Source organism: Brienomyrus brachyistius, chromosome 13 (genome assembly GCF_023856365.1).
Source record: "Brienomyrus brachyistius isolate T26 chromosome 13, BBRACH_0.4, whole genome shotgun sequence".
Classification (NCBI taxonomy): Eukaryota; Metazoa; Chordata; class Actinopteri; order Osteoglossiformes; family Mormyridae; genus Brienomyrus; species Brienomyrus brachyistius.
In genome coordinates, this window is record NC_064545.1 from 23,939,096 (window position 1) to 23,961,964 (window position 22,869).

Genomic DNA, 22,869 nt, shown 5'->3' on the forward strand with positions numbered 1-22,869 from the left:
GGAACGACGGAAACATGATAGTCTTTCCACCTTTCAAGGAGACACGGGTGTTGCACAATAAGGGGGAGACATGTGATGGATCTCAGTTAGCTGGCAGGGGGACTTCCAGATAGTACACCCCTGCAGCGGAGCAGTCCTGGGGGAGGGGGGTCTCAAGTTAAAATCTCAGCTGGAAGATGAATGCTTAGACTGGTTAAAACTAGACCAGGAGAGGAGAAGACCCACTCTCCCTCGTACGTGTTGACTTTGTGTGCTACTCACAGCCTTATGTAAACTTCAGAATATTCCAGCAAGAACATCACGTTCTTATCCACGAATAATGAAACAAACTGCGCAAACATTCAAGACATACATAAGCTGTTAAATATTTAATATACGCTTACAGAATTAGATACATATGGTAAAATGTTACGAGCAAATAAATCAACAGCCTGATAAGGTGCAGAGGCTAGAAGTACACTTAGTGTATATGCTTACATTAAAAAAAAAAAAAAAAAAAAATCATCCCAAAAGGATTGTACTGTACACAAATCCTGATTACAACATAAAGGTCATAATTTAAATAAAATGTACAGAATTTAAGAAAAAAAATCAACGGTTTATAGCAATTTTTACATAATTAGTCCATCAGCATGCCGACATGACGCTTTGCCCGAGACGTGCAGAACCGACCACTTGCGGTCCAACGCAGTTTCTTGACAGTTAGAAAACAGAAGTTGGTGACAAAGCGGTGAGAAGCCTCCAATCAGGACAGGCGGGTCTCGTTCTAGCGACGCCAAAGGTGCGCTGGAGGAAACGCAGCGGAAATGAGGACAGACAGCTCCGTGCTCCTGAAGTCTTTAGAGTCCCATGCGGTTTTACAGCACCTGCAGTGGTCCGAACAGGAAATCCCTGGGCCATTCTGGGAGGCCACCAAGGGTTATTAAGCTGGAGGGGCAGGAGAACCTCGTCCAAAAATGTGTTAGGAGTTGTAGGAATAGTCATGAGTCACCCCCTGCTAAGGGTAAAGTCTGTCTCTCTAACAGAAGAGTGACAGTACGTTAACATTTAGTGGGTGCTTTTAGCCAAAGCAACATACATTTTTGGAAATCAGGGTCAGTCAGTACCGGGAGCAATCGCAGATTAAGGACCTTGCTCGAGTGCCATGACTCGGCCAGCCATGGGATTTGAACTGGCGACCCTCCGATCGTGGGCATGGAGTGCTAATACAAAGGTCAGTTCACTATGCCCTGTGGTGCCTCGGGGACCAGCGAGGCGAAAAAGGTCTTGAAGAAGACCCAGGCTGTCTGGAAGATGGACAAACGAGGAGCTTGCAACACCACCGGTTCAGGGAGTCTTCCGTCTTCGCCATCTTCTGCATCAGCCCCTCCCGCTGGGACATGCACCTGCAAGGAAGATAGCACACCCTTAACTGGGGGGAGCATAGCAGGACTCCTAACCTGAAAAGGAGGGGCCCTACTGCACAAAACAGCTTAAGTATCCAGCAGTATTAATGGTCAACATGGGAGGAAATAATCCAATGAATGCAGTTCACCTTGACCTGAAGCTATGCCTTCATTTCAAAGTAAAAGTCCTCAAAAGTCACTCATGGGGGGATGGGCATTATAAATAAACTTTTCTTGCAACTTCGCAAAATGGGACAGATCTAGCCAAAATAGTAAATTCTGCTTATTTCCCAGTAGACTCTTCTCCATATTTAACTCCCATACAGCAGAGTATGTCTTTACCAGCTCTGGGTCTCTGTCCTGGTTATGGACCACCTCTGGGGCCTGATCACGTGGCCCAGGGCCCACAGGCATCCGGCGGAATGGGAACCAGCCAGCTGTGTGCCTAGAAGACAAGAAAGGGGAGGGAAACGTGTAATGTCCACTGGCAGTAGGACAGAGGCTGGACCAATGAGATTACGGTGGGACCAGGGTGGGCGGAGTTCTATTCTGAGTATTACACACTCAGAAATAAAAGAGTAACAAAAAAAATAAATAAATCTGTACCTTTGTATGTCAATGGAGCTAAACCCTTGTAATTGTACCTTTTAAGGTACAGAAATTGTACCTTTGGGATGTTCCTCAGAGTCTAACAGCCTTAATGTACCATCAATGGTACATAAATGTACAGAAATGGGCTCTGACGAACCTTAAAAGGTACAATTACCCACAGCTAGGGTACAATTTGCAGACCCTTGAGGGTGCAGCCCCAGTGACAAGCAAAGGTACAAATATTTACCCTTTTTTTACTGAGAGTGCAGTGCATTTTTTTTGTTTTTAATTTAGATCAGGGCACAACTTTCAACAAACACAGAACCCTTGGATCACAAGTCATGCGAGCAGACAAGGACACGGCCTCCACGCCACGTGGCCAGCGAGTTAATGATTACCCTCCTCCACCGTTACCGTGCGCAGGCCGGCCGATAAGCTGGACCGCGGCACACGCAGAAAGTGAAGAGCTACAGTGGAAAGTAGGCCTGGGGGGGGGGGGGGGGGCAGAAATGAGATCTGAGCCGGTGGGAGCCTCTGCGGCCCTGTATGCCAGGAGTCCCCTCACACATTGTGAGATTCCCAGAAAGCTGAAGCACTAAGGGGCAGGGTTACATGAGCAGGGAGACACGCGACTTCACTCCGACCCAGAGGAGGACATTCCGTCTCTGGCTTGAGGAAGAACAAACTACTTATTTCCAAAACAAACAGCTCCTGCTTGAGGTCTACTGCCAGAACATTTCAGCCTGTATTTCAGAAGCTCCTAACTAACCACGGACCAGCACTGCAGACACCTACATGCAAGAGAATAATTATCACCTACAAAAACGTCGGGGGGGGATCTACACAGTGACAGGGGAAATTAGACTTGGTGTCATGACTTCCTGGTTTAACACAATGGAAGCCAAAATAAAAAAACCAATCAGTGAGTAGCGAGGCACTTTAATCCCACCCACAAAAGGAACTGGTGACTCACTTCAGCAAATCACAATCACTGAGGTATGAGGTTAAGGTACAGAGCCACACTCACAGGTACAAGAGGAACAGGCTGCTCATCACAAGGACGAAGCGACTGATGCTCGAGTAGAAGTACATGATGCCCAGGAACACGGAGAAGCGGGTGGCCGTGTACACCCATTCCAGCCAATCGTGTTCCACTCCATCATCCTCCTCCATGACAGGCCCACCCTGGGCGTTCATACGCAAGTTCTGATTGGCTCCTGCGGGGTTGATGAGGCGGGGCTCCGGGACGTTCTGGTCGGCTGGCTGGTTGGGCAGGGCCGCGGGGACGGCAGCGGGTTGGGGGTCTACAGGCAGGGAGTGACTGGCGGCATTGGCCACAGGGGTGCTGGAAGAGGCTGCTGCCACCAGGGCCGCTTGGCTGCAAGAGGGACAACCAAAACTTAATATAGAGAAGCAGAAATGCATCATGGGAAGAATGCCCGAGATGCACTTCCTGTAGAAGAAACGCCCCTTACAGGGTTTAATCAGTTTCACTCTTCTTCTCAAAAGTTTTTTTTTTTAATACTTGTTATCTAAGAAGGAAACCAGGAACAGAAAGTGCTACTTGTGACTGCAGTAACTTCCTGACACACAGCGAGAGAGTGGATTTAGCAGGTGCTTTGGTCCAGAACGACATACAAATGAGGCAAACTGCAAACAGACACGATGTCAGTCAGATAGGTACAAGTGCAGCTAGGCTGACCTTCTAATGAAAGCCCAGGTAGAGGTGTAAGCAGGACTGGAGCAGCAGCTGCACAACTTCTAACACACCAAGAAACTAATAGGACCATTGAAGGAGCAGAAGTCGAACATTCAGGGAACATAAAAGGCATCTGGCTCGGGCCACAACATCTTAACTTCTCCCCTCAGGTAAGAGCTACAGCCCACAGAAGAACACAGGAGGTCACGCACAAGAACTGCTTCTCACAAGCCGTCTCTCTCATCGACACCCGAGGTGCCACAGCTCAGCCGCACCGTAACCCCCCTCTTGACAAGAAGCCTCATTGCTCTAAACTCACTGCGCTTAAATACAGTTCATAGAAAATGTCGCATTTCAACAATCCTTGTGCTTCCACAAAATCATGCACGTTCCCTACATCTATACCTTGTATATGAACAGAATTGTATGTCACCATTGTCTTGTCTGTACCACTGCATGTATGACAGCCACTGACAACTGGAGACAAATTCCCATGCTTGGCCAAACAAGTCAGACTGCAGTTCTTAATATCGCGTACGCACCTCCACCTAGCGTGCGAGAGCAGCTCTGTGCACATGAACGAGTACTTACTACTGCATGTAGTACTGCTGAGCGTAAACTCGCTGAAGCCAGAGCAGCTGCTGGGGGCTGTACAGGGAGTATGTGGGGAACACGGGCGGATTCATCGGTGCCCCAGACCTGGAGGCGGAAGGAGGACCTCAAAGTCAAGGGATGGCAACACAAGTACAGCAGCTATATGGGGCCGCTTTAAAATCAGGGTATAGTCATCTTGTTGGAACCAGAGGTGGTCTCCTGCTCTGTGCAGGGTCTGCATTTGGGGGGGGGGGTATTTTAAGAGAGCAGATCATTCCCCAATCAGCAGGGACAGATGTCAGAGGCTGATGCAGATAATGTTCTCACCCGGGGGCTCTGGCCGGAGGCTGGCCCCTGTTCCTCAGCCCATCACCTGGGAGCGTGGGGGGAGGGGCAGTGGTGCTCTGCTGGGGGAGTCTATCACCAGCGGAGGAGGAGCCCCCACCATTCAGCTCCGCTTCTGCAACCTGAGCAGCGACAGGAGACATTCATTACCAGCGGAGACACAGGACAGCGAGGAGGGAAACCAAGTCATCCACACCATTCATGTCAAACTGCGGAGCTTCAGAGTCTTAATCTCCACCTCAGGATCTTAATGAGAAGAAGCCAGGGAGATGCCCTCCGGAGACGGTAACCAGAGGGCCAATGGGCCGGCATGAGCAGGCTCTTCAGCACGCAGCGAACCTGATCCTAAACACTGATTACATGCTAATACCAGAAGGATGTAACAGGCCTACCTTGGGCTGGGTTCCAGGCTGGCCACCAGCCTGCGGTCTGAAAGCGCACACCATATGGATGATGGGCGCTGCCTCCAACTAGACGGGAAACGAGGAGGATGTTTTACATGTCAGTCGCAGTGAATATATCGACTGCAGCATGCATGATGGCTCAGACACAAGTATGCGAGATATGAGAAACACTGCTCAAGAAGAGGCCCCTGTGTGAGAAATGGGCCAAGATCGACCTTGTATAGTGACATACGACTGGATCTTGTTTATTCTGGTAACCAGATGAGCCACTTAAATCAGATGTAGTGTCAATCAGCCAGCAAAGACAAGCCTTAAGGTTTTCACCTCACGTTTATAAAGATTGGGAGTTTTTGGTTTAACAAATATAAAACGTTGGTCTGGTGCAGGAACCACAATTACCACTTAACTTTTAACGTGGTTAACTTATAAACAAACGTGTTACCTTTCCGAAGACACTAGACACATGTTGCTGGTCCAGGAGCAGCTTTCCGGCGTAGATGATCCTCTGGTCCCTTTCAGGCTGTCGCGATGATGCAACATGCACGGTTACGTTATCATCAGTATTCATCACCAGTGAAGAACCCTAACCCTACCTTAGCTTGCGATTTTAAATGGAAATTACAAAATATATATACGCAAAGCTTCAGGAGTAACTCTCCACTTCCGCCTTAAACTCCCCTCAAGTTAAAAACAAAAGCCTGGAGGGCCCAGACGGGACAACGCCACTTACCGGGTTGCTCGGGTATACCACGGACAAATGGGTTTTCAGCTCCTTTATGGTCCAGTCAACCCCAACCCCTTCGATGGTCTGATCTTCACACGATCGGTTCGACGATCTGATTATAAGCGTGAGCGTCTTTCGTGCAGCAGTATCGCAATCGTCCATTTTAAAGAGTGATTTTCACTTCCCCACCCAAACAAACCCGACCCCAACGCCGAAGCAAAACTGTCGCTTAAACAGGAAATATCGACGCAAAAGGCTTTGCCCGTTGTATGCAACGATCGCGTTTGTTTAACTGCCTTATTTAAAAGACAATGTGAAAGTGATGCACAATACTACGCCAAGCTACTAAATCCTACCCGTTGACAGGTGTGCAAGAAAGTTGAGGTCGCCTGTTAAGTCCATGGAGGTTTGTTGCCAAATAAAGTGTGGCTGCCCGTGATTGGCTAAAAATTGTACCTCAGTGCTGTGTGGCCGTCAATGATTGGTCAATCATTAGCAATGGTTTTAGAAATACATCCGGAACTAGTGATACAAACTGCGCATGCGCAGTAGAGCATACTGACGCAATAGATTCTGTACGGAAAGCAACTGTTACGCTCTAGGTAGTTCGCTAGAACTGATTACGTGTAACTGTGCAGTTAAAGCTATCGGCTGTGCTTCTTTTGTTCATAATATGTTTAATAACTGTGATGTGTATCTTTTTATTGCAGCTATATAGTATGACCAACCTTTTGTTAGGATCAGGAAACGAGCAAAAGAACAAATCCATTACTGTTTTGATTAATTGAATGTTAACTGCTATTTAATGTTTCTTAATTTGATTAATAAAGACTATAGGAGGTTTTGTTCAGCCGTTCTTTTTTTTATTTATTTGTTTGTATAAACACGCGAACAGCCCTTGTTTTATTGAGCAACTATAAAAATTTAACTGCCATAATGAATTATTAACCTTAATAAATCAAATCACTTGGTTTCCCTAAATGTTTAACAGGAGTTGTGGCCCTAGATGTGATTCCAGTCCATTGCAAGGTTGTCTTACACTCAGGGCAGCATCGAAATACCAATACAACTAAAACTGTATGTTCCGATTTCACCAGAGGAAACCCACCTGAAGTTTACATTTACAGAACTGGGGCTGGATTCAAACCCACAGCCCTAATGGTGAAGAGAAAACTACAGTACTAATCACTGACCTACCAAGCCACAGCAAGCAGAGTTATAACACCTAAACATAGAGGCAATTTGAATAACACCAACTTAGCAGAACAGCTACCTGCCAGCCACTATGCAAAATAAATAAATGAATATTTCATTAGAGCAGTAACATTAATACAACTTCTCATTCATTTACAGAATCTAAAATTCAACTGAATGCAATTGGAATGTATATATCAATCATTACAGGGGCAGCATTGATTTGAACAAGATTTTTTAGAACACAGATTCCAAGGCCCAAACTAAACAATGCAATCTGCTGAAGTTTTATATATTCCCATTTTGCACAGTTTGAGTAAAAGTTACTTCATCAAAGTGCAGAATTAAATAGTGGGTAAGAAGCAGAATAATGACATTTACAAAAACTAACATTGTAAGACAATTTGACTCAAAATAATAATAATTTATAATTATTATCATAACTGTGCTTCAGTGGGGCTCTCAGTGTGAGACACTGTATGGCCAAAAGTATATGAACACCAGCTCGTCCGCCCACTCATTCCGAAACCAAGGGTACGAAGATGAGGTTGTTTAACCCTGTGTTGCTATAACAGCCTCTACTGTTCGGGAAGGGTTGCCATTAGCCGGTGGAACATTGCTGGTGCCACGTGGAAAGTCACTGAGCTCTTCTGCACAGCCGCACATTCTGCTGCTAATGTCTGTTGCAGGAGTTCGCATTGCTGTGTGCTTAATTACACCCCCATGTCCGCTGTGGCTGTGACTTATTTTGGCAATTCACCTAATTAATAGGGGTGTCCACATATTTTGGCCATATAGCACATGAGATCATTCACCCTAACCCCAACGTGCTAAACATTCTCAGACTAGCTCCTTAAAAAAGTCCCTAAAAAGAATTCTACACTACTGCATCTGCCAAGAGCACGTGGTACTGGAGAATCAGCGGCCAGCTACTGGCAGTAGAAGGTGAGCACATTCTGTTGGTTGCCCCTGACGAGGAAGACCGGTGGCCGTAGGTCACATGACAGGGTCTCCAGCCAGGCCATGTAGAGGGCACTTGGACAGACACCTCTTCTGCCTACGGGCATAGTCCTATCATAAGCAAAGACAGGGGGGAGGATGGATGAGTGATATACAGTGAGAAATAAAGAAAGAGGCACATTGTACATTGTACATCATTATGTTATAATTGTGTTAGATTGCCCCCCCCCCAACAGTACGTGGTATGTGTGACCAGAGGTGACCAGAGGGGTCATGCGCAGAGGTGACAAAGTTCAGGTCCAGAAAGTAAAAATCCCGACCAAGATTTTGTTTCAACCAACCAGTTGCGTACTCTGTGACTCTCATTCTTCATACTCAACTGGTCGGTTGAAACAAAATCTTGGTCGGGATTTTTACTTCCTGGACCTGAACTTTGTCATCTCTGTGTATGACCCCACAACCTGCGAATGGGAACCTGGTGGGAGTAGGAGCAGGACATGGAAGCACAAGAAACAGGAGAATGAAGTAATGTGAATGAGTGGAGCAGGTTATTGGGATATGTGGGCAGTCATATGTTTCACATTGAGCTGACATTGGGTTGCATAGCCGGGAGATACTACGACAAATGAAGGTGTAATAAACCAAGCTTGTCTAAAGCTCTCCCCACACACACCCAGGATCAGTGGGTGTTGTGCTTTAACTGGCCAAGCCCTTGACAGCACTTATTTCTCCTGAATTGCCTCGACTCACTTACACAATAATCAAGGCCGCGTCTCTGGAGTAATCCTGCAAAATCTCATTCAGACGAATCTGTCGAAGAGACTGAAGGACAAAATGCACACGTTTAAGACAAGTTTATATGGGGAAGTGTCACTGTCCTCATGAACGTAATCAGAGCTTTGGGATTCTGGATAATCCGGAGTGACCACCGGCGTAAAACAACACTTGAACTGTTTTTGTAATCGTGTCCCATCACAGAAAGACATTACAGCAGACTACACAGCCCGGAGCACTGCACACTGTAATTAGTATACCACAATGTGTCACGCCGTACCTTTCCAAGTGGTGTAAACTGACCACCCAGTACTGCAGTTGCAGTGTACGCCATCTTGTTGTCTACATGTCTTATCAATGCCCAACAGAAAGCACAATCCTGTGCCATTCTCACCTTTGCTTTGTTTCTCTCCATGTCCTCGTCAGACACCATCCATGGACGGCTCTCAGCCTCAGGGTTGCCTGATTGCTCATCCTTATGCACATTTTTCAGCTTGTAGGGGTGAAGTAGGTCCTCAAATCTCTTCACGCTGATGACGAAGAGAGAGAAACAGAGACAACTGGCCCCCACTGCATCACCAGGACAAATGAGGTTGGGGTGCTTTAGTCACCTGGGTGGTTATGAAACTGTATCGTAATTAAATCTCACTAAAAACCACTGAAGCCATCTGATCTCAAGGTGTTGCGGCCTATATCATCAATGAAATAATCATTTATATGTAAATAAGTAATGATTATATCAGGCAGGTAAAACTACCTGACATTCTCCTCAAAGCTTCATACAACATACATACATAAAGGTGTAAAGCTTCTAAGGCAAATATAGAATGTCATGGGAGAAGTACAGTACGAGTGCCGGGAGGCGGAGAGTCACGGCAGAGCGGGCCGTACTTTTCAGGTCGCGGCCTCTCATTAATGTCAGAGAGCACCACCACGTCATGGAAACGGAGACGGAACTTGGCGATGAGAGCCAGGATTCTGGAAGATGGCAGAGGAAACAAAGCATTGTGGGAAAATGTCAAGGCATCGTAAGACAAAAGCATCAGCATGGACAGGAGTAACTTCAAAGTCAGTGTAGTACTAACCAAAGGACTCAAGACTGCAAATAGCCTGTAAAACATTTGTTTATGTTGATGACTATGTGGACTATCCATCATAACGTCGGATCAATGCTATCTGGCGAGCTACACACATGTTAACTGCTATTTAATGTTTCTTGTGTATGTAAGTACTGCATACAGTAGAAACACACAACTGCTTGCCCTCATTTTTAACCTTCATTGTGTTAGTCTCTGCTACAGCCTGCCTGTGTACGGTCCTGACGTCTCCCTGGCTGAGACGACGTTGGCTGAGATCATCACTCACTCTTTCCTCTGCTCCTCCATCTGCTGGACATCTCCCCCCACGAAGATGCGCACCTTACATTGCGCCCAGCGCTTCTTGCGGGTCAGCAGGTACGGTATGAGCAGCGTCAGGCCTGTCGACAGATCGCGGCGGTCTCTTGGGATTAATGCTCCGACTTCTACCGCATAAATCCCACAGCCCTGACCTCCTGGTTTTGGACACCTTGCTGTCTCTGCTCACAGACTCACCTCCGTCATCGGAGAGCCAGTACACATCAATGGTCTTCTTTCCTTGCTTGGACTGGAACACAGTGCGGGGCTGGAGCTCAGCGACTAGGGCGTCCGGGTCCACTGAAACAGACACGCACCCCCCCCATCCTGTGAGGGATATACACTCTAATGCTGTGAGGGGCATCTGAGAGAACAGCCTGCTGCGGCAGAACAAGTGGAGGCCGGGGTTTTTATCGCTAAAGGAAACTAAAACTATAAGAAAACATTTTCGTAAACTGAAAGATGAAATTAAAATAAACACAACTTATTCAAGTAAAAAAAAATGTAAATTATAATAACAGAAGTGAAGGGTCCTGCTGTTACGTACATGTGCTATCTGTAGGGATGGTCAGCGTTCTGCCATTGCTGTGAGCCTGCTCAGCGGACGCCTCGAACCCGGGGTTCACTGCGGGAAAGGAAGGGGTTGACATTAGGGGCTGAGGGCTGAAGCAAAGACAAATGAAGGATGCTGGGATCCTCACCGTGGGCCTGCATGTTGTGGGACATGTCCAGGCCTTCCTTCATGCGCAACACACCGACGCTATACTGCAGGTCGAAGGCATCACTGGGAAACACAACACAACCAAAAACCATGAGCAGAAGCTCAGACATGATGGCCAGCATCCATCCCACAGTTCCTCCACCTCTGGATATGCCTCAAGACATGGACCCTTACTGCACTTTGAGAAAATCCTGGAAATAGAAATCAGGTTGCAAATGGAAGGTAAAAAAATTAATAAAATTCACTTTAGTGTAATACTTTTTCTTTGTGATTATAACCTCATGCAGCGTGAACTGCACTGACTCACTGTATGACCCCGACGTAGTTGTCCATGCAGCGTGAACTGCACTGACTCACTGTATGACCCCGACGTAGTTGTCCATGCAACGCGAACTGCACTGACTCACTGTATGACCCCGACGTAGTTGTCCATGCAGCGCGAACTTCACTGACTCACTGTATGACCCCGACGTAGTTGTCCATGCAGCGCGAACTTCACTGACTCACTGTATGACCCCGACGTAGTTGTCCATGCAGCGTGAACTGCACTGCCTCACTGTATGACCCCGACGTAGTTGTCCATGCAACGTGAACTGCACTGACTCACTGTATGACCCCGATGTAGTTGTCCATGCAGCGTGAACTGCACTGCCTCACTGTATGACCCCGACGTAGTTGTCCATGCAGCGTGAACTGCACTGACTCACTGTATGACCCCGATGTAGTTGTCCATGCAGCGTGAACTGCACTGCCTCACTGTATGACCCCGACGTAGTTGCCCATACAGCGTGAACTGCACTGACTCACTGTATGACCCCGATGTAGTTGTCCATGCAGCGTGAACTGCACTGACTCACTGTATGACCCCGATGTAGTTGTCCATGCAGCGTGAACTGCACTGACTCACTGTATGACCCCGATGTAGTTGTCCATGCAGCATGGTTTATCCTTGCGCCAGTTCTTCTTGTATCCCAGCACCAGCACGTTGGGCTTCATGCGACCTAACCCAGACGCCTGGATGGGGAAACATGAGGCAGCAGGTAGCCTGCGGTTTTAAATCCTGGTATTCTTGGTATTTGAGTGCCAGCAGGTTCCCTGCGCTAGTACCTCAGGCTGTGTACACTGATAATGTAACGCTGTCAGCTTTGCAAGTCTGTTTGAATAAACATGTCTAATCAGCAGCCAAAAATACACTTTCAGTGAAAAAACTCTTTTTGTCATATTAACATTAAAATGTGACCAATTACATTGCAGTTACATAAAATATCATTGGGCGTAGACAGAGAGTCTGGCCCCCCCCCCCTAGGATTACCACTTTCAATCTGAAGAAATATATGTTGTTAATAGTAGCATTTGCCAAATGGGGGGGGGGGTTCCCACTGGAGTGGGGGGCCCTGTGCATAATATAGGTCCCTTGTAAAGGGTTGGGCCCACTGAATCTGCCAGGGAATCCATGCGCCTGGAGTATCCATGATTGTCATCAGTAGGTGAGTCTCACTTACTAGAGATGCTGGCTTTGGTGAGGAGTGGGAGTGCCAGGGGAAAGAGTGAGAGGGGAAAAGCACAGGGGCCGAGGGACAGGAAGGTCACCCACCTGAAGCAGCATCTGCACCCCAGAGCGCAGGTCAACCGCAACCACACCACGGTAGAAAGACCTAACTTGCCGCTTGTTTAGCCATTTGACATGCCTGGTACTGTGTGCTGCTTCAACAGATTCAGAGGAGGGGCTGTCCTGTGGGAGGGGGGAGGGTAGTCCGAGGGAGGAGGAGGAGGAGGAGGAAGAGCATGTGGATCATGTGTGTGCTTACTGAGGAACAAAACCACCACATCAGCTTCTTCAACAGCTATTTAAATCGTTCCAACTTTATTTGAAATGTCTCAGCTCACATGGGCACAGATTGTTTCTTACGCATGTCCAAGCGATTAGCTCCCCATTATCCCCAATCTCAGACGAGGACGAGGCGAAGGGAGCGAAGCAGCTTACTGTGACCACGTTCCCGCACATCATCATGCTCAGGTTCTTCGTGAAGGTGCTGACGAAGTCCACCATGGCTGGCCGGAAACTGGGGGGGCCACTGAGTACCAGACACTGCGGCCTGTGTGGCGGGAAAAGACGGCCGCTCTGGGAAGAGTCTACTCTGCGACGGAGAGGGTGGGGGAAGGACTCCGACATGAAATATTCTGGCTACCTGTAGTTCTTGATGTGGTCTTCAATGGTGTTGAGGCCAACAGAGTAGGATAAGGCCATGTTGTAGGAACTGGCCTGGACTGAGGACCCCCAGTTTACACCTGAAATTGGACAACACAACACACACCAAATACTTTGTTAGATAGATAGATAGATAGATAGATAGATAGACAGACAGACAGACAGACAGACAATTGATGCAAATGCTTTCATTTCTTTTGAATTTGAGATTTATTCAGTTACCTGTATGATGTAAAAATAATATAGGCATATGGCCATTAACAGATATACGGTAGCATCAGTTATAGTCCCTGGTATGTTACTGTATATCTGTATATATTAACTGACTATAGCTGTGTTTGATGCGAACAATCTGATCCGTCATCTGATTGAAATGCATCTGAAATGAGCCAAAGTACTATACTTGTAAACGGGATTGCGGCTGGGGTGTGTGGTGCGGGGTACTCACCTGGCTTCTTGTACAGCACGTAGGCTAGCAGGAAGATAATGATGCCGATAGCTATGAGGGCCGCCCACCAGGTCAGCAGGAACATGATGACCACCGAGACCACGGCGCCCAGCAGCGACAGCCACTTGCTGTAGAAGCGGAAGGATGGGCGCCACCCTGTGGAAACCGCCGGAGGAACGAGCTCAACTTGCACTTGTGGGCGTGGTCATTTGTTAATGTGAACATACAACACGTGTGTCAAAACAGACTCATCTGCACAAATTGTTATATTTTGAAAATTGGGTTCTCGAGCACCAACAAACCTACAATATTATTATTGTAATTATTGTTACAACTTGCTGACGTTTTTGCCGTTCATGTACGTGACATCCATTAATCCTGTTTATAGTTCAGCTGGACCAGAACTACTCAAATCATCAAGCACCTCCGATTTCCCAGCCTCCTTTACTTGTAACTACCTGGGAGAACTGAAAGCAAGACCTGGATTTATAATCAAGGTACAGATTTGAGGAACCTGGAGCCAGACATTTTGATGAGGGAGGTTCTGCCTTCAGCATTCAGCTCCATAGGATGTGATATCAGTTTTCTCATGCTTTAGACTGCATTTACACAAGCCCCCCCCACACCGTGCGCTTTTACCAGGGGAGTTAGTGATGGAGGCGTGGAAGCAACTGAAGTTGATGAGGGCGTAGGAGCAGAGGAAGAAGTTGGAGATGATGGGAGCGATGGTGTTCAGCTCGGCTGCGTGGGAGAGACAACGGCAGCATGACATCATCGCCGATTAGCGCTCCCAGACGCCGCTCGTCGTCGAGACCCGAATTAGATCTCCCTCTCTCAGACATGGCGTGTTCAACACCCAAGAACCATTCAAAGCCAGATCATCTCAAACAAAACAACTCAGAATAGCATAGACATTTTATATATATATATATATATATATATATATATATATATATGCGCTAAGGAAGACCTTACTGAAGCATTTTAAGGCTTCTGTCAAAATTTTATCTGATTGAACTTGTCCACCTCCTGCCAAACTGTCCGACCTACCAATGAGAATGAAGCAAACGGCGATGATGTAGGCGAGTAGGTAGCCTCTGATTGGCTCATCATTCTTCCCATAACCTTTCCCAAAGAAGCCGATTGCCGGATACAGTCTGTCTTTGCATAGGCACTGTTCGTATGGTGGGGGGAGGGGAGGGGAGGAGAAGATTAGTTAAATTACAGAACGATGTTCATGTTGCTTAAAGAATAAGTAACATTACATCAGAACAAGTAACATTCTTATTTGAACACACTGTCACTGTCACATGCCCCAGAGTTATGCATAAATACACACACCTGTAACTCCCTGTATATATAAAGAAACACTTTGCATATCGCTCATCTGTACCTCCTGCCCTCACAGTACTTTCATTTCTGAGTCTGAGAACTGAGTCACAGCTGAGTGGGCGTGGACACATATTTGCAGGTGTGTGTGTGTGTGTGTGTGTGTGTGTGAGAGGGAGTGCGAGGGAGAGTGTGTGTCAGTGTTACTCAAGAGAGGGAGGATGTTTGGGTTTGCAGGATAAAGTGAAGTCTGGTGTGACTGAGGAGCAGCATTGCTGTGTGTTATATGTGCGGCTTTATCTAATAGATACGTCCTTAAGGAGTCAAGCAAGTCAACTGCTTTCATCAACTGCCGAAAATCCCAAAATGCAAAACCTTTTAGTCTAATATAATCTGGTGCATGTGTCAGACGGACATGGCTGGCAGGTATCTGTACTACCTGAAATACTTTGGGTGCGGAGACAAGGCAGGCCAAGGCTGAGGAGAGTGTTGCTCCAAAGATGCCAGCAGTGATGAGGGGCGCGAAGGCAGACACCATGCTCATACTCTGAGGTGGGGATGAGGAGGACTGAGGAGCACAGACTCGGGGATGAGGAGGACTGAGGAGCACAGACTCGGGGATGAGGAGGACTGAGGAGGACTGAGGAGCACAGACTCGGGGATGAGGAGAACTGAGGAGCACAGACTCGGGGATGAGGAGGACTCAGGAGCACAGACTTGGGGATGAGGAGGACTCAGGAGCACAGACTCCGGGATGAGGAGGACTCCGGGATGAGGAGGACTCCGAAGCACAGAACCTCAGTAACATTCTCCTACATATTTAGCTGGAACTCCAACTGACACATTTGTTAAATGCTCCTGATCCAAAAGCTACTATTGACTATTGTAACTCAACAGGGTCATGCTCCATAAAACATATTTTACTTGTGAGTCAGCGTGTGTCTAGGGCTGTGACAAATATTACGACCCACACAGACTCAGGCTTGGTGCTGTTTTTGTGAGTGTTTTGGGTGTATTTACCTGGTAGTAGTTACTGAGGCCATAGCTGCAGGTTTTGTTGCTGATGCATTCGCTGAAATCCCAGCCATACTGGCACGCTGGTCCCACGCAGTCTGTTGAGTTGCTCATGTATATAGTGCCGTTGAGATCCCCCGATGCATCGCGGACCACACACGATGCTAAAACACCAAAACTCACATGCATGTACTGCAATCCACTCATACTATACTGATATAATCTGTTACAAGGTCAAAATGTCATCCTGCATTGTTTCCTGCTTGATGCCTGGAGCCTCCGGACCCCCCCGTGTCCCTGAGTAGGACAAGCAGTTTCAGAAAATGGATGAATGGATGGATGGACAAATGGACAGACAGATAGATGGATAGATTCATTTTGAGCATTTCTCTTAAGAGTCTTTTTCCCTGTTGACCTGGACTTCCATGGAGTGACAGAGTTCAGAAAGAAATAATTTTTTTAAACGACCAAATTAGCAAGGGTTGGACCATTAACAGATGGTAGAATCTCCTGAGGGATTAAGCTTACCGATGGTGGCGGAGATGATGAGGTAGGATAGTGTAGTCCAGAAGATGGACAGCAGGGTCCCCCTAGGGATGGCGATTGCTGGGTCCTGCAGAAGGTGCCATGGGTCACAGAAGATGACATGAAGCAGAAGGACATGGACACTTAAACAAAATGTTAGCAAGAAAATCCAAAGATGGATGTTAACATTTGAGTGATATACTGAATCTGAAGTCCTTTAGAGAACAATGCTAGAGTCATAAACAATAATAAATAATAAATGAACAACAATAATATTAATATTAATAATAATATTATTAATAACAACAACAATAATAATAATAATAATGATAATGACAGATACTTTATTGATCCCCATGGGGAAATAGTTTTTACGTCTCCCCCAATTTGCTCTTTGTAGAGTAAGAATGCAACAGAAATGTCACCTAGACGGAAGTGAAAGGACAGTAAAGGTTAATCTGTGCTTCATTTATGGGATTTATTTTGCTGAACCGGAAAAAAAGTTTCCAAACTACGACTCGTTTCGCTCTATTCGTCTCTATTGACTGTATCCACTTTTGTCTCTGTAAAGGCTCCCTGTCTGCGTGGGAGTGACTTTATTCTCGCTCCCTGTCCTTTTAAGAATCACGCAATAAATGGGCCTCATGATCTCTTCGCCACTCGAACACCACAATATTTTATTTATTCGAGCTGTAACATATTTATACTTCATTGTTAAATCTGGCCAGCAGATCGATCTTTCGTTTTTCCTCAGAATAAAAAAACGATGTAACCTTATATCCCCGTTCCCTGGTCATAAAAATGGTTCATCGTGATGCAAAAGAGTCAACTTGCCTTGAGGTCACCTGAGATGTTCGCTCCGGCAAGGATACCGGTGGCCGAGGGGAAGAAGATGGAGAACATGCCGAAAAAGCTGCCCTCAGGACCTCGCCAGCTTGGTACAAAGTTCACCGCGAAAATGTCAGCTAGTGTAGAGTACAGAGCTGTGTCAGTCAGGAATGGAAGAATCATCATATGGCGTGATGCTTTCAAGGAACACTGACGGCTCCTTATTGCATCTTAATCGCATGCATCCATCCATCCTTTATCCAAAACAGGATTACACTGCCAGTTCGTATCTCAGGCCCTTAGACAGTGCAAAGCATAAAGCAAAGATGATGTCTGAACAGCATGCCAGACCTGCGCAGGACACACCCACACACATATACACATAAACACAGAATATGGGCAAGCTATTGACACCCAGGTCTCATCAATCCTATAGGCAGCGCAGGTGTCTGACTAGGGTGTGCTGACTCGCCAGCCGATTTCAGTTTGTCTTGGATGGGGGGGGCTGGGGGTGACACGCGCCCGGGGTGCCATACCAGCTGGGACCAACCCTTTTGACTTAACTGCATGTCTTTGGGCCACAGGAGAACACTGGAGTACACAGGGGAACCCGGGGAACACAGGGGAACCCGGAGCAGCACTGGGAGAACATGCAATATCCACACAGCATGGAAACTCGAGCCAAACCCCAGACCCTGGAGGCAATGGTGCTGCCCACTGATATACTGTGCCACCCTTAGTCAATTATTCACTGAATTACACCTCGTTTTACTTTACAGGCCTTATATACATACAGCCTAAGGTTTGAAAATGATTGGATTCAGCTAGTTAATGAGTTAACTAGCTAACTTAATGACATTTGAGTAATAAAGCCTAAAAACATCATGAGGAATTACAGTAGGTTGTCCGAAAAGCCAGCCTCTGACCTTTATAGCTGAAGAAGCCTTTTGCCTGCTTCTGAGGTGTGGCCGGCATGATGGTGCCCACGAGGTAGCTGGCAAAGGAGACCATGATGACCAGGAAGAAGAGAACCTGGGCCTGCATCGGGAAACTGGAACCTTCAGCTCGAAATGGTAAAAACCAGAATTCGCAAAGAAGCACCATCCACGCACAATCTCAGGTGTATAGCACAACACACATCATCATGCATTCTTCAGCCAGCTTCAAGGTAACCAAGACAGGCAGACAACAGGAGGTACAGAATTTTTATCTCCGGCCCTCACCTTGGACTCCCACTCCATCCCAGCCAGGGAGATGAGCAGCAAGCAGGTGACGGTGATCACCCCGATGATGCGGATGTCGTTAAGACGATCTACCATCATGGCGTTGTTCTCCTGGGAGGATATGGGGGCTGGAAGTCAGTCGAACTTAGGAGACGTGCAGGAAACCATAGAACTCCAACAAATCTGTTACTATAAAAATGAAGGATCAGTAATACTTAAAGCAGTCATCATAATGCATTATAGATAGCTTCATAACGCATTGTAAAGGTCAGTGTAAACCATTATAATGCATTATGAAGGAATTTATAGGGCATTATAGATGAGGGCTTCATAATGCATAATAAACATGGCTATAATGTGTTGTGCCTTTTATAGTTATAGCCTTGTTTATAATGCTTTGTGAATGCATTATAATGCATTATGAGGGTATCTATAATGCATTATACGTGAATGCTTTAAGTAAAGTGTTACAGAAGGATCCTATTATTTTAACGTAAACACGAAGGGTTATTCTACTATACCGTACCTTAGGGTGTGTTACCAAGCCTTGACTAGGGTAAGCGAAGACACTCTCACCTGCATGAGTGCCTGCACGGTCTCAGCGAAACCCACAGTGTGCATGGCGACCGCCACAGCGTTGGCAAAGGCAAAGATGAGGCCGATGGAGCCGCCCAGCTCGGGACCCAGGCTGCGGGAGATGAGGAAGTAGGTGCCCCCTGTAAAGAGGGTTTTTGGGGTGGGGAGGGGGGGGTGGGAGTGTCACCACAGTGAGTACAGGCTGATCGCAGAGCCAGGCTATCCATAGTCTATATACAAGGAAAAGCCAGGTCAAGGGAAAGACTCCTGGTCTACAGCTCTGCACGTTCAGGAGCCAGTGATATTTAACTGGAATTAGTCCAGAAGCTGGCCTTGCACCAGCAGCCTTCTGATCTCAGGCAGAGGCTTATCCTCTGATCCCCATCGTGGAAACACATCACATACCTCCTTTGACCTTGCCGTTCGTGGCGATGGCAGAAGTGGACAAGCCTGTGATGCCGGTGATGCAGGAGGACAGCAGGATGATGATCCAGGCGAGGCCTGGATGGATCAGGAGGTTGGTCAGAGTGCGGAACGACCTCAGTCATTCTTAAGCTGCTGGTTTATCGGGAAATCGATAGCCATTAGTTGACGAGACTGCATACAAACGAGGGGATTGGAAAAGGGCATAATGTCTCCTTGATTGATAACGAATAGCAATGATTTTTAGGAAAAGTTATTCAGATTAATTTCCTGTCTCCATACGAGATCTGTCACAATACCCAGGGGAGCTTTAACCAGGTTTGCTCACAACAGTACAAAAATAATGTCACCAGGACAGCAGGCTGCTTTTAGATGAAGCAGAAGCCTACGCACCGATTCCGGCCTGCGCCGTGATCCAAGGCAGACGCAGGTAGAGGATCACGCCCCAGATGTTGAGCATGCACCGAACCTGCAGGAAGCAAGTCAACTCACTACAGTCCAGGGCTGAGGCCAGAAAGACGAAGAATCTTAAGTGTTCATCAGTAGACCATGATGCCGCTCAATAATGAACCATGAAGACTGAGGAGCAAACGTCCGGTGTCTTACCATGACGCCCTGCACCCATCCAAACCGTGTTGGCTCTACGGGAGGCTGATCCTCTCCCTCTTCATCTGAGCTGTTTCCATGGCCCACTCCATCGGTCTCTTCGTACAAGGGGGGTGGCGATCCCTCTTCCTGAAAGTAGGAGAGAAGAGGCGCCATAACAAACAAACATCTCCAGGCTCCAGATTCCTCCTTCATTATAACGGCATTTTTTTATTGTGATGGCGTCCTTGGTGAGCATTTATATTATTTTACTGAATTACAATGTTTAATGAAGCAATTTTGCTAATATAAAATAATTCTCTTCTGAAAAAGGGATCAGTATTATTATAGTTTTGAATTTGTAATTTAGTTCTCTTTATTTTACTAGTTTTATTTGAAAATCCAGTTTAGTCTTAGTTAGTTTTCAATGTGGTTTTATTAGTTTCTATCCATCTATTTTCTCTAATCAATTATCCTATTCAGGGTTGCAGGGAATCTAGAGTCTACAGGCACAAGGTGGAGGATGCCCCAGGATGGGACACCAACCCGTCACAGGCACCTTGGTGACTCCAGTCAACCTCAGCATGTTGCTGGCCTGAGGTGGAGGGGTACCAGACCCCAGAAAAAACCTCACAGCAACACAGGTTAGAACATGCAACCTCCACACACATGGAACCACAGACTTAAACCCTGGTCACAGAGGTGTGAGGCAACAGTGCTAACCACTGCACCACCATGATACACTTATTTTGAAGATTTATTTCTATTTACTTTTTATATATTTTAGTTTTAACATAAGTAATTTTATTTCTAGACATAGACTGAAAATTGTACAGATATTTTAGGTAGCTGGCCTTTGGAGAATCCTATATGCGTGCACAGTGCACATTACGTACCAACGTCCTCAAAATGTCCAGGTATTATTAACTGTAATCAAAGTTTAAATATATCACGACTTTTAAAACAGTACTAAAATCAGTAAGTACAGATGCTCCTCTACTTACGAACAAGTTACGTTCTGAATGGCCGTTCGTAACTTGAAATGTTCGTAAGCCATTATTCAACATCATTTTAAGGGTATATGCAAGTACAAAGAACTACTGTAGGATGCTGGGAGTTCGCACGCTACGCTGCTGTGAGGCGGGAGTAGCGGCCAGAAGTTGTACTCGGCGGAATTGGGGCGCAGAAAAAAAAATTATGTTGCAGACAGGAAACAGGAGCCCAGTGAACACAATCTGGACTTACAGTCCTCATCGTTCGTATGTCTGAAAGTTCGCTAGTTGAAAGTTCGTAAGTACAGTAGCGTCTGTATTTGACGTTTGTTTTCAGTTTCAGTTTTGGAAGTAATATTTATCATTTTTGTTTAGCTATAGTTTTTTTTTATTTTATTTTTGCTTGTTATTTTATTTTTTTTCCCAAAAATGTTTTCTTATAGTTTTACTTTTCGATAACAATAATAAGCCTGGACAGGATGCTTTTCAGCATCAAATAATGGCTCCTAGCCAACCACCACCCTGTACTGGATAATCAGCATGAAAAATGGACGGATTAAGAGATCAGCTCATCAGTGTTTTATAATGTTTAGCACCTTGTTGGGGTGCAAACCCTGCCAGTATCTTTATATCCATTTTCTGCACCTTCAAGGTCATGGGTGTCTGGAGACTGTAAGGCAGAGTATGACTCAGGGTACGGCAAAAACCCACTGCAGGGTGCTCACTTATGGTGTGAAATCAGATTTACCACAACCTGAATCTGGATTTATTTACTCGAATTTCAGTGTGTTGAACCCGAACTTCAATTTCATTACCTGAATACCAGAACCTGGATTTCAATTTATAAAAAGTCGACCTTGAATACGTTTATTTGAAAGACATCGAAATTTAACTGCTCACCCGAACTTCAATTTATGTTGCTTGCGTGGTAATGAAAATTCAAGTTCAGGTTGTAAAATTCGGCTTTTTAAAAATTCGTATTGTGAGATTCGGGTCAAGAAAATTCTGGATGAGAAATTCAAGTTCAGAAAAACACGGAAAACATCGGAAAAACGAGCAAACGAGCGTAGATCTAATCAAACGCAATCCTGGCCAGTACAAGACAGGTCAGCAGTCACGTGAGATGCGCTTTCTACATCCATCACGTCAATGATGGTTAATACCAAGATATTGAAATCGACTACACCTATCTGTTTTTCAAATTTGCACGAATATATATTTGTACAAAAGGTCTCCTCACCTGAATGATGGAATGTAACTGGAAGAGAGAAGGTCTTGTTTTGCGGGATCTCCCGTACACCTCTGTGTTTGTATAAAAGTCATAGTTTGGCGGGGCGTCCAGAGTATTGTACCCTGAGAAGACCTCTGATCTCGTGGAAGCCATGCTGTTGACATCGCAGTTGTAGAAGTACTTATCGTCCACACTGTAACTGTATTTAGACTCTTTCTCACCAACATTTGGTGTGGAAACGGCTATGGTGTCCATTGCTGGCACCTCTGCCATCCCAGTGTCAATACCGCTGCCCAGTCTTTTTCAGTGACAAGGCGATGAAGTCCACATGGGTTATATATGCATGTGAACCAGCGAGAACTGCTTCTGTTTGGTTACAGGAGAAATACAATTTATTCTCCAGCTAATTACTAATTACTAATTACTACCTTGGGCAGTTGAGCAAGATCTGTGCATGTAGACACCATTATTACATTAGGTATTTCAGATCTCTGGCTAGATAACATTAATTGAAAACTACAAGGACATAAGGACAAAAGACTGAGTCACCTGGTCAATGCTGATTGGTTGTCCTCAACTCCCCCACAGACACCTTCGACACTGAATGAACTCCACATGATCTTTCCTCATTGACACTCGATGGAATCATTCTAGGCAGTATCAATACTGTTAAAGAGCAACTACAGAAAACAATGTTATCG

At 46.1% G+C, this 22,869-nt stretch overlaps 2 protein-coding genes across 2 annotated transcripts; both read right to left on the bottom strand.

Moving 5' to 3' along the window:
- Positions 1-340: 340 nt before the first annotated feature.
- Positions 341-6,182, bottom strand: herpud1 (homocysteine-inducible, endoplasmic reticulum stress-inducible, ubiquitin-like domain member 1). The gene is made up of 8 exons (XM_048972466.1): positions 5,749-6,182; positions 5,461-5,538; positions 5,007-5,084; positions 4,597-4,736; positions 4,267-4,374; positions 3,004-3,354; positions 1,728-1,830; positions 341-1,385 (listed from the first exon to the last, which is right to left on the bottom strand). The coding sequence occupies exons 1-8, from the start codon at positions 5,902-5,904 to the stop codon at positions 1,215-1,217; spliced, it is 1,185 nt and encodes a 394-aa protein (XP_048828423.1). The 5' UTR covers positions 5,905-6,182; the 3' UTR covers positions 341-1,214.
- Positions 6,183-6,583: 401 nt separating this feature from the next.
- On the bottom strand, positions 6,584-22,518 carry slc12a3 (solute carrier family 12 member 3). The gene is made up of 26 exons (XM_048972463.1): positions 22,178-22,518; positions 19,967-20,095; positions 19,754-19,829; positions 19,343-19,438; positions 18,938-19,077; positions 18,362-18,472; positions 18,065-18,176; positions 17,145-17,275; positions 16,314-16,398; positions 15,792-15,949; positions 15,211-15,318; positions 14,493-14,616; positions 14,082-14,183; positions 13,443-13,598; positions 12,975-13,074; positions 12,770-12,881; positions 12,380-12,517; positions 11,693-11,799; positions 10,766-10,848; positions 10,612-10,689; positions 10,263-10,364; positions 10,036-10,147; positions 9,562-9,648; positions 9,065-9,200; positions 8,651-8,718; positions 6,584-8,007 (listed from the first exon to the last, which is right to left on the bottom strand). Exons 1-26 carry the CDS (start codon positions 22,439-22,441, stop codon positions 7,866-7,868), a joined length of 3,057 nt encoding a protein of 1,018 aa, XP_048828420.1. The 5' UTR covers positions 22,442-22,518; the 3' UTR covers positions 6,584-7,865.
- Positions 22,519-22,869: the final 351 nt, after the last annotated feature.

Coding starts and splice junctions, on each gene's coding strand:
- slc12a3 (XM_048972463.1), bottom strand. CDS start 22,441: ATGGCAGAGGTGCCAGCAATGGACACCATAGCCGTTTCCACACCAAAT. Junction 20,096..22,177: donor AGTTACATTCCATCATTCAG/GTGAGGAGACCT, acceptor TCCTACTTTCAG/GAAGAGGGATCGCCACCCCC. Junction 10,365..10,611: donor CATCCCTACAGATAGCACAT/GTACGTAACAGC, acceptor TGTCTGTTTCAG/TGGACCCGGACGCCCTAGTC.
- herpud1 (XM_048972466.1), bottom strand. CDS start 5,904: ATGGACGATTGCGATACTGCTGCACGAAAGACGCTCACGCTTATAATC. Junction 5,539..5,748: donor TGGTATACCCGAGCAACCCG/GTAAGTGGCGTT, acceptor TCATCGCGACAG/CCTGAAAGGGACCAGAGGAT. Junction 1,831..3,003: donor AGCCTGTTCCTCTTGTACCT/GTGAGTGTGGCT, acceptor CTTGTCTTCTAG/GCACACAGCTGGCTGGTTCC.